The sequence below is a fragment of the Haplochromis burtoni genome, unplaced genomic scaffold (assembly GCF_018398535.1).
Source record: "Haplochromis burtoni strain Fernald_Lab_line unplaced genomic scaffold, NCSU_Asbu1 Contig_245, whole genome shotgun sequence".
Taxonomy (NCBI): Eukaryota; Metazoa; Chordata; class Actinopteri; order Cichliformes; family Cichlidae; genus Haplochromis; species Haplochromis burtoni.
In genome coordinates, this window is record NW_024582606.1 from 533,117 (window position 1) to 544,902 (window position 11,786).

General features: G+C 39.3%; 1 protein-coding gene across 1 annotated transcript; it reads left to right on the forward strand.

Moving 5' to 3' along the window:
• The first annotated feature begins 459 nt into the window (after positions 1-459).
• mdfic2 (MyoD family inhibitor domain containing 2) lies at positions 460-9,654 on the forward strand. The gene is made up of 4 exons (XM_005943853.3): positions 460-674; positions 807-894; positions 4,428-4,649; positions 7,499-9,654. Exons 2-4 carry the CDS (start codon positions 807-809, stop codon positions 7,753-7,755), a joined length of 567 nt encoding a protein of 188 aa, XP_005943915.1. The 5' UTR covers positions 460-674; the 3' UTR covers positions 7,756-9,654.
• Positions 9,655-11,786: the final 2,132 nt, after the last annotated feature.

Consider the following 11,786-nt stretch of genomic DNA (forward strand, 5'->3'; position numbering starts at 1 on the left):
GGGCGTCTATTAAAATGCAACTCTAGTGTTGAGCCTAATTAGACTAAATTGGTTGGCTTGTATTCGGAGAAATTTGAATGCAGCTTCTTATCCATGCTTTACCACATGTTTTGCCCCAACAACAAACAAAACAGAACTCGCTGCCTCATGCATATGTGCCCAGCTTCGAAGGAGGGACTGAGTTAGCCTGTCTTGCCATTCTGTTCTAATGTAGCTGGGGGTTTTTTTCTCTCACATTATTACTATAACATTATAAAATCTCTTTATTGTGTGTCCTGATTGCTTAATAATGCATTTGAATGGGGAATTATAATTTTAATGTGATATTTCCTTTGATTATGTGATCCTCTGCACTTGCATTTTGCTTCATTATCACTTTGTAGAGGGAAATAACTCAAACTAATAAAATGTTGCTGACTTTGTACCAGTGATGTTTTGATAGGAACAGATCTCCAGTGGGTTTTTTTGCCAGCGTCACTGGAATATTGGAGAGCCTTACAGCACAGCAGGCAGCAGGCCAAATGGACGCTGTGCATTGCAAAAGGGATGATCTGTCTTGGGTGCGCTACGCTTTGCCGATGTAAACAGCTGCCTCCGCATCCTGGACAAGAAGACTATGTTGCAGCTGGCCGCGTGACGACCCAATCCCAAGAGCGGACCAGCGCACGAAGACGGTGAGTTGCGGTAACACTGTGTTAGACATTAAGCCACGTTAGCCTCAATTGTGTGCAGCCACATATTTTTGGCTTGAGATAATCAGGTTTGTCATACTAAATGCATTTTTTATCTGTGATGCAATGGACCAGATGGCAGATGAAACAACGCTGAGAGCTGATGCAAAAGGCAAAGGGAGTGTAAACGGTGGTGAGGAGAGCTCTACATGGGTTAAAGGAGGTGAGTTGTAGATTAGGTTTGTAGAAAAACAGCTCAGTGTCACTTCGGAGTTGTCATGTCTCTTAGAAATCTCTGTTGTGATGATCTGAGATAGCCAGTGCCATCCTTACTGTTCCATCACTTTGCTTGCCTTGTGCAGTTATTTGACTTTAGTGACTGTGAACAGCCCTACAGTTTGAGAATGATTTCCCCAACAAACCCCCTGTTTTCAAATCATCTACTGTTCTTTGTTAGTTGCTTGCTTACATGCATTCTTTATAGTCTGTAGACGATTTTTGTTGTATACTTCCAGTTTGCATTTAGATTTTAAACATGAAGTAAAATTATCTTCAGACCCACCGCTCGGAGCAACTGTGGTGTCTAATGAGTGAGCGCGGCTCAGTGAAACACTGGAACAAAACCTGAAAAATGCATAGTATGCCCCCAGGCCTTATTTCTCTATCAGTTAATGGTCATGGGCATAGACCAGCTGCACTTCTTACTTAATTCATTTGATAACCCGAGAGCATCATGCTCATTCTCAGCTCAAACAAGTTTATTTTAACTTGTACTTCAAATAGCAATCCTTGCCTTCTTCACTTCTCATTCAATCACGGAGACATGACATGTAAAAACACAAACAATTCTAATGAGACATAAAAGAGTCTCGCATGCTGACAAAAGATGATAACACGAGACACCATGTTTAACTCTGTTATTTGATGGGAGCAGTTGTTTTTTAAACTAATAAAATCTTAAAAATGGACAATGCGGCCCTGAGCAATGTCCATTTTTATCTCTTCTTTGAGAATTTAGGGAAAACAAATACATTTTATTCACTCTCAAAAATTAATAAATCATCGGGCATTAAATCTTAAGTAAAACACAGAAAGGAGTGGTGAATATTTCATTCGGAATAGGTGGTGAAAAAGTAAACAGTCTGCTGCCAGCAGAGTAATTCATTATTATCTGTATTAATTAACGTATTAATTAACAATAACAACCCCTTCATTCCAGAAATTCCACACTTTTCTGGGAACTACCAGCACAGGCTAGATATGTTTTTATCTTTTCATTGTGTCAGCTGTCAGAATGGGATATGGCCAGCAGCGTTTCGTTTTTCATTTCCAGTTATGTTTATCACTTATTTACTATCTTGCTGAGAGTTCAATGCAAGAGTTGATCCACAAAGATGCGTGGTAACTTTCTATTATTGAAATGTACTGAAATCATTTACAAATCTCCCAATTACTGGATTTCCAAAAATACACAGTTTACACAACATCAGTAATGTCTTTACTTGTGCTTATCAGGATGCAGATTTTCTGTGACTGATGGCATATATATATTTATTTATTTATTTATTTATTTATTCATTAGGGGTGCAACGATGCACAAAATTCACGGTTCGGTTCGATACTTTGGTGTCACAGTTCAATATTTTTTCGATACAAAAAAATGTTCAAGCCTCTTTAATTTGTCATTTATTAAAATTATAAATGTATATTTTAACTCAAAAGTACGGTTTTTAAATGTAATGTTGCTGAAACAACAAAATAAAAAAAATAAAAAATCTATCTGATCGAGAAATCACTCATCTTTGGAAAAGAGAGTTTATTACAGAGAAATGTCTCTTTCCAAAATAAAAGCTATACTATACGCTTCTTCTGGGCTATATTCTCAGCAGCATATTAAACATATCAGGTCCCCATAAGGAGAATCATGTGCTAACGGCTGTCTAAATGACTCTGGTAAAGTTTGTAGCATGCGTGCTTGTTGTTTTTGTCTGCTTCCACTTGTCTTTGCACTAGGATGATGTCGGCGTAAATGTGCAGTGATATTCGTTGTGTTCCCACTAGTGCTGTCAGCGTAAATCTCGTTAAAATGACATTAACGCCATAACGCAGCAAATCTCCGTTAACAAGTTACCATGGATCGCCCCATGCGTGGGGCTGGACAGCGTCAACACGTTAACAAGCTAACTGCGCTAACGCACTAGTTCCCACCAATTGAGCATTGCGTGGCACATCCGACATACTGTTTTACTTTTGTCCATGACGCGCTTACCATCAGGGTCATGCTTCACATGAAAACCAAGATAGTTCCAAACGCCAGATCTGAATGAGGATGGGGGAGGTTCAATTTCGTCTAGCGTTGTGGCGGTTGCCATATTGCAACGAGCTTAGCTTCTGTCTTGCTAGCTTGCGCTGCGCTCAGTGGATCTGCATTCGACAGTGCAGCCTAGGCGGAGTAGTGGAACGCAGATTCACTGAGCGCTCAACACAGACAGCATCGTCAGAAGAAAAGTTGATAAAATAAATAAAAAATGTTGTATTGTTCGATACATACTCATTATGACACCTATTTCCAAATTATAACTACAGCAGACTTAAGAGCATTAATGAAATCAAAAACAGAAGCCTACATGCATATATACTAAGCATCTGACTGTTTTGGTTTAAGGTGGCTGCTCTTTTAGAATTTTCTGCTCCTTGTTTGATGTTTAAAATGCTGCAAAATACTGTGACATCCCTAACACTAGACCATATAAACTATATCTCTTACCTTAACTTCTTGATCCCCTTGAAAAAGTAGTAAAACTTGCCACTTACTTCTGCAGCATTACATTTTTATGGCTCCAGCTCCACGTCTGTTCACTCTTGGCTATTCTGTGACCATAACTACAAAGGTCCAGAAGAACATCTCCCCATTTTTTAATTCTCATTCTGGTCTTACGTCTGTATGCTAATTTTTAGCTAGCTCTGCACAGAAAAAGAAAATATTGTGGAAATAGCCTGCTAGTTCTGAAGGCCAAACTGATAGGCCAAAATCTCTACAAAAAGGAAAAATAAATGTGATAGTGAGAAGTTGTAGGTTTTACAAGGATTTAGGTGCTTTGTTTTGAAGTTTGTGTGTGTAGGGAAAGGATGGGGCAAATGAGCTAACCCTGCTAAAGCTAACCTACGCTAAAAGTTTCCTGTATCACCATTCACGATTAGTGTATGGACTTTAGGCAGCACGGTGGTTAGCAAGAAGATCCCGAGTTCAATTCCACCATCAGGCCGGGGTCTTTCTGTGTGCAGTTTGCATGTTCTCCCCGTGTTTGCGTGGGTTCCCTCCGGGTACTCCGGCTTCCTCCCACAGTCCAATAACATGCAGTTTGTGGGGATAGGTTAATTGGAAACTCTAAATTGTCCATAGGTGTGAATGTGAGTGCAAATGGTTGTCTGTGTCTATATGTTAGCCCTGCGACAGCTGGGCTCCAGCCCCCCCACCACAACCCTGAAAAGGATAAGCGGTTGACAATGGATCGATGGATGGACATTAGAGTGATGCCCCTACTGTTCACCACCCTAAAGTACTATCAGCAGCTTTACACAAGATTACCTGCAAACCAGTGGAACCAGTTACCTCTGCTCTCTGTACTCTTGCACATATACTTGATTTTGGGACATCTCCAGTACTCCAGTACTTATTTCAAAGACTACAGTAGATGTTGTTTGTTGATTCTTTACTGTAGGATTCATTTGTTTAACATTTCATCTATTCGACAGAAAGAATCGAAAGTGAGGTTCAAGTCAGCAGCTGGAGACTTGATACCTCTACAGAAATGGAGCCTGGGGAGACAAGCAGAGACACCAAGGCTAAGCTGCCTAGAGAGCGTGACGCCTCCGCTGCCCCTCTTTTCTCTTTGAAAATGTACCTAAGGAGATCCTCCTCTGCAGAAACGTACAGCACAGACTCTCTTTCCTCCTCGCAGCAAAGCAACCCAGGAGGTAAATGACACCAGTACTTCACTCTACTGTTTAAGTCTGTCTTCAGTGCCACTTCTTTTCTCGAGACGTCATTAAAATTGTTTTGAAATTAACTTTTTATCCAAATACAGGTTTTCTGCTGTTGAAATAAATGATTAATATGCAGGATAATTATGAAAATGACAAATTGCAAGCTTTATGTCTTACTATGCTGTGAGAATGCTTAAATATAGTTAATACAATCAATTATGAAAATGTCTGAATAATTTAGAAACTCAAACTGCAGCAAAAAAGAGAAATATTAATGCAAAAAAGGCCACAAGTATCACTACTTCAGATCCAGATGCATAACTGATTACAACACAGACTGTTTATGTTCTGATGCAATTCTTTTAAACTAAAAAAAATAAATAAAACTGTAATGTTGTAATGATAACCACTGTCTTAAATATGGTTTAATATGCAAGGAAATAGAAGAATGTCTTTTTATTTATTGACAATGAGAAAAGATGTGGCTCTTGTCTTGTAGACGCAGACATACTAGAGTAAACGTCTCACAAGTGATTACAAGTAGCCGAGATGACCAACTGGTTGCCCAGAGGATGAACGTTCAACACCTTCAACCTCTGGATGATCACTTTCAATCTCAGGGCAATTGCACATGTCACCTGGCGAGAGGCAACTTATCTCCATTCAATTGCAGTCTGTCTCGGATGATTGCAATCACTTTCCGTCAGGCCGACAAAGACCGTGCACATCAAGAGATCGTGTGCAAGCTTCAAGTGTCACAGAAAAATAATTGTTTGCGTGTAATGTTTGATGAAGCACTCCGAAGAAATACGCAAATGCTTAAAGAGAAGGAACAACAGGAGGCAGCACAGATGCAGCGCAAACTCCAAGACCCAGAGAAAGAAATGGAAGCATTGCAAGAATTTATAAACACAGACAGATTGCCAACATGTTGCAAATAAGTGTGAATTAGCCAATGAGCACAGCTCATCTGCAACACATCTAAACTGTACTCAGGTTACATTCCTCTATTAAAGCCTGCCGAGCGCCTTTATCATTTTGTAATTAAACTGCCATCCTGCTGAAACTACATTGCTCTGTGTGGAGCAATTATGAACTTTAGCCTCAAATCTATGAGGTTATGGCTGGACTCTGAAAGTAGTGCCCATGAATTTCTGTTTAATTTTGTGATTTGTGGTCTTTGCTGAGTTAAAAATTACAAAGTTATCACAGTTAATCACCATATTATTGATTATAGATACCAGCTTGACCCCATTCAGTTGCATGCTGACAGCAACTGACCACAGTTACAAAGCTGTAGCACTACATACAGAGATATAACTTGGACCCATTTCTACTTCCTACTATATTAAAAGGATATGATGATGAAATACATGTAGTTTGCTCATATGTTGCATCTTATCCATTCACGAGAGTTGTTCTCATTTAGGTTGACATGAGGTTGTTTGTTGTAAAGCTGTATTGTATTGTCCGTATGCTTGACAGTGGCTGAAATATAGATGTAGACTAAATAAGCTAATGTAGGCGATTCACAGACATAATAAAACTAGCAGCAACAGCAGTGGGCACCCAAGATTAGTGTCACCAGTTCAGTATGAGATTAAAAGTACAATGTCTTTTTCTCTTCCCGAGTTTTGATGTTCAATATTGATTATGCAAAACAGTCTATATCAGCGATCCCCAACCCCCGGGCCATGGACCGGTACCGATCCGTCAGTCGTTTGGTACCGGGCCGCAAGAGTTGAGGGTCGGGTGTGAAATTTATGGTTTTCAGGGTTTTGATCATTATTTTTTAAATCGTTTTTATCATTAACACGGTTTCCCTGCGTCTTTGCTCGTGTGTTCTGAATAAATCTTCGTTTTTTGCACCAGTACTAGTTTTATTTTGTTGTATTTATCCACAACACCTTAAAGGCCAGTCCGTGAAAATATTGTCGAACATAAACCGGTCTGTGGCGCAAAAAAGGTTGGGGACCGCTGGTCTATATTATATATTGCCAAAGCAGAGTTGCTCTTTCACCTCTTTGATATAAAATATCCCTTCATCATTTTATCTTTTTAGATTTGTGTCATTAGTGTAACAAGTCTAATTTTGAACTATAACCAGATTTTGTGAATTCTGAGGCCAAATTTGAAGAAATGACATTAAGAATCAGTTCACAGGAATGAGACAGACCCACAACCTGTCTTCTCCAACATGTACTTGAACTAAGATCAGATTGAAACCTCCACATATTTATATAAAAGCTTAGGAGAACAGTGAAGCCTTGCAGAGGGTATACCTTCTCTGAATTCTCTGCAGCGCAAGTCATAAGGTCGTTCCTGTGACACTCTTCAGTGAGTAACTGTCTGCTCATGGTCAGTGTCATTTGATGATCTCACACTTCATAGCACCCATGGGGGAACCATTTGGCAAAGCATGCTGGAAAGACACATAGCATTGTCTCACTGTAACCACAACGCACGTTGGAAGTGCTCCTGGCAAAGTATACAAGAGAGACTTCTGGTAATTGATTATGTCTCCAAACAGCTTTCCTGCTTGTCTCTCTGTGAGGGAGCGAGGCATGATTTCTTAAATTATGCATGTGTAAAGGAAGGAAAGGGGGCTTTTAAAATCTTATAAGATACAAGTGAAGCCCAGCTCTTATAGGAGCAGGGATGATTTATGTCCCGAGATATAATTTAAACGCTATCTATCACGCATTATTTCAAATAGGTCATTGTAAAAGTGTGAAGGGGTTGCAGCCCTTTATGAAGACAAAAAAATGTATATTGATTTAAAAGAAGAAAAAACACACTACTGAGTACATTATTTTCCTGATTATGTGTGTCTCCCTCAGTTGACTGTGCAGGAATTGTCTTGAACTGTCTCTTCTGTCGGTTCTACGATATGATCCACATGCTACCTGACTCCTGCAAGGGACTCGCCAATCACTGTTGCCCCAGCTACAAACACGTCATTACCACAGCGGAGTCTGCATCCAGCAGTGATGATGACTCATACATAGATTTGGATTGTGGTGTGTTTGGGTCCTGTCATGATGCAAGTGACTGCCTGGAGCTGGCTATGGAGGTTTCGGAAATTTGTTATCACTAGTAGGAAACTCATAATATTCACCAGTAAAAGCAGAAACTTACCATTAAACATGTGACGGTTCAGTGTGACGTGGAGGATTTCTAAGGGCTAAAACACAAATAAATACCAGTGTGATATTACAATGATAATAAACATGCATTATTTATCTGTGTATGCTTGTGTTTATGTCTCCTAAATATATGACAAGACCTGTGTACAATGGAGACTGCCTGTTCCACTTCTTTAAATATTTAAGTATTAGATAAGGTCTACTATCCAGTCAGGTACATAAGTACTTGGGCAAAGATATAATTTTTGACATTTTACCTCTTTACACTACTACAGTGGATTTAAATAGAAAAAAGGCAGACTTTCACCTTTATTTCATTTTATTTAACAATAGTACTTCAATAACTCTTCAGCAATTACATCCTTTTTTCTTTCTTAGTGTCCTGTTTTCCAATTCTGAGAAAAAACGGAAGCAGATGCTTGATTTTATGCACCTGTGACAGTGGAAGTGACTGGAACACTTGAATATAATGATTGGCATGGTTCAACTATTTAGCTAAACCACATTATTATTATTAATATTATTATTTTTGAACTCTTCTTGCCAGTTGTTATAAAACCTTACATTATAACAGTAAAAATCACCACCTACTCTAGATACTGTGTGAGTGAATGCCTTAACAGTAATTTAGTGTTCTGCATTTCAGTTTTACAGTATATTCACTATGCAGCAAGACAGCAGCGGCATCACAAACAATTCAACGGCCTTGAGGCCAGCAAATTCCACTGCAGCTGTGTTGATACACACTCTAACACACCAACAGGCACTCCAACTTCAACACGATAGTCTTTCTGAAGTATGGAAAAAAAAAATCTTGAAGCCTGTCCCCTGTTGAGCGTGCCTATTTCAGTTCAAGTGCCACTGGAAACACAGGAGCTGTTAGATATGGCATTTGTAGAACACTTGTCCTTGTCACTCCCCTCAACCTCTGTTCTCAAAGACAGTTCTCTCAAGTGGTAGATTACTGTTTGGATCTCTTCAGTCTGAAATATGTCCTTGTCACATTATGGGAAATGGACACAGGAGCAACGCTGCTATGCCAGTGAGAACGGTATACAGGACAACATTGTTCTTAAGCATCATCTAAGCATCATCATCTATCCCGGAGAGGTCAGCGTGAGTGCACGGAGACAACACCGTGTTACTGGATTATGTTCAATTACTGCACCAAACATTTGTTTTCTCCCATTACATATAAAGACAGAGTAATCTCACTCTGCTAACGAGAAGACCATTGTAGAGCACTCCTGTTTTGCTGCTGCACACCATGGTAATGGTACTATATTGGTACAGTGCTGAGACTGAATCTTTGAAAGACCTTTCATTGTCATGTTTGCAGTTGTTGCACCCTGATCACTGTACAGAACGTGTCCCAGAAGTCAACTTCAGACAGTGTTTATGAGTCTAAACATCATAGCTGAAGGACAGAGTCATGTACCAGGTAATGTCTTAGTCAGCTAACCATACAGTATTAAAGCTGCTTGGTTACGGCTTCATGGCAATTTTTCTTTGTATCAATTTCACTTGAATATTTTTTTTGTTCCCAAAGTGATTTTTTTGTACAACTTACGTTAATGAAAACATGTTTGAACTTAATAAAGTTGTTGATGTAAATGGTCAAAATAACCATGACTTGTAAACTGTAAAGTTAATTGTACAGTTGCAGCCCGTTCTCACTCCCGAGGCGTAATATGCTGATGGTTTGTCAAGTCCCGAGGCCTTCCTGAGGAACGCGAAAGGTCACCTTTTGCGTTCTTATGCTACGTGCCGGGTTATGGATGAAATCCAGTAGAATAACGCTCCCACGGTAATACATGTTCGAGCCATGTATTCCAGCCCTAACCGGAACCTTAAACAGCACTTTAATGACGTTAGTAGTGTTTTCCAAATCAATTTGAAGTAAAACAAATGTACATGTGTAGATTCATTCCAAACGGTTCGCATGTTTACTCGTTTTTCCAATGTCGTAATATAGGGACGTGTTGGGTGCCCGGAAGCGTAATATACCGACGATTTGTCACCTAGCGTAAAATGTTACGCTTTGGGAGTGAGAACGTGTTGACAGTTGCTTGAGATGCTGTAGGTAACCAGCCAAATGCATGTGGTACTTTCTGACCTTGAAGAGCTTTCTGGTTACGAGCATTAAAAACAGCAACACTGTTTGAGGATCTTGGTTAAAAGGTCTATTCTTCCTTACTCATCATCTTCTAAACTTTTAACTTTGAGATGAACACTTACATAGTTAACTTTAGCTTAGTTTGGGTTAATAATCACACAAGAATCCCCTGATGAGCTCTACTTAAACATTACAAACAGCAGTTTAGCAACGATGACTGAATGATACGGGTGTGAACAGTGTTTACGTCACTCATCACATCGCTGTTAACTCACATGATGCTGGGCATTACGAGCACTATTTTGAGTATTTTCTGGCAACCTGACAGAACGGATTTCAAAAGAGCCTTCTCTGTAACTGCATCTGCAAAAGAAAAAAAATAACCTCAATGTGACATTTGGTAAAGCCTGAATACCAAAAGCATGAGCTAAACAGATAAAGTCACACAAAACCCACAGAGGACACATAACATGGCGACAAAATTCAATAAACTCCTGTCTGAAGAGAACTTACACGTTCACTCACATTAAAAGCAATGCAGACAAGGACACAAAGACTTGAATCCTCTGATCCTTGAACATTAGCGTATTCCAGCACTGATTTCTCCATTCTACAATCTGTGTTACTAATGCTTACCATGCTACTACTACCACCATGGAAATTATACCGGTTGATTTCATTTCAGATAAAAGTTCAAGTTTTCATGACTCACAGCTTAATAAGAGACAGCAGCACAAGGAGATTACTTTTAAAGACAAAATATAAAATGTTGCAGTGCATTTATCAGCAACTCTTCTGCATGAATGAAAGCTGTACCCATGACATTGCTAACGATGTGTTAGGTACAGTATTGGTCAATAAGATTAAAGTAGCATAGGAACACTACTCTTCATAGAAGCCAAGACTTGATTGACTGGTAATATTAAAACCAGGTCAGAGAAACTACACAGATAATAACACAAATCCTCCAGATTTCTTTTTTTTAATATGATACTTTAATTGTTTTGCTGAAAGTTGTTCTTTAGTCGCAGAGTACAAACAAGGATTAGTGTGCATTCATCCGCAAATCATCTGCACCTCCGGGAGGCTGTTTTATGTTTGCAAAACCAGACTGAAACACTTTGAAAATGTTCCAGAATTTTTTTATTTAATTTTTAATTTTTTGGAATTGAATGCTAAGACATGACGAAAAGGAGCTTTTTTTTTTTTTTTTTTTTTTTTTTAAAGAAAAGGGAATTAAATGTTGCTCCTTTATTTACATGATACTGCTTGCATTTATATTCCTGTGCCACAAATCTAAAAAAAAAGAAAAGAAAAACTTTTCATCACCCGTTTCATGCGCTCTCCTTGTAAGGTTTTGTTTAAAGCTCAAATGTGTTGTATTTTTAGATAGAATAAGTCCTCTGATGAGAATTAGGCTCTAAACCATGTGACTATGTTTGACCTCCTAAAAGCTGCGCAGGGCCTCAGACGGCACCGCGCAGACAAATAAAAGTAGATACTGCACATGCTGTGCAAAATTGCATGTTGCGGGTTACATCTACAGGGAGCACTGCTTGTGACCAATTTTCTCATTACCTGGTGCAGCACAATTACAGAGCTGAGTGCTCTAGCTCATACTGCTCCATAAAACCTATTGGAGGTCCTTTGTGGCTTTTCTAACATAAAGCGCGTCTGCATAAACAGATGCCAGTTTTAAAACGAAAACATCTGCACATCTTAAACTCACTGGATCTCTTTCAAATTACCTGATGGCTCTGGGAGTTGCGCAGGCTTTAGGAACTCTAATGTTTTTTAATAACATCCAAATGGCCTGTCCTTTACTGGCCAGGTTCAAATGCCGTCCCATCCCGGCCGAGCGGATGT

What these genes read in the sequence shown, in the direction of transcription:
- mdfic2 (XM_005943853.3), top strand. Translation starts at nt 807, where the DNA reads ATGGCAGATGAAACAACGCTGAGAGCTGATGCAAAAGGCAAAGGGAGT. An exon ending in CTCTACATGGGTTAAAGGAG is followed by an intron (nt 895 to 4,427) that starts GTGAGTTGTAGA and finishes TCTATTCGACAG; the next exon opens with AAAGAATCGAAAGTGAGGTT. An exon ending in GCAGCAAAGCAACCCAGGAG is followed by an intron (nt 4,650 to 7,498) that starts GTAAATGACACC and finishes TGTCTCCCTCAG; the next exon opens with TTGACTGTGCAGGAATTGTC.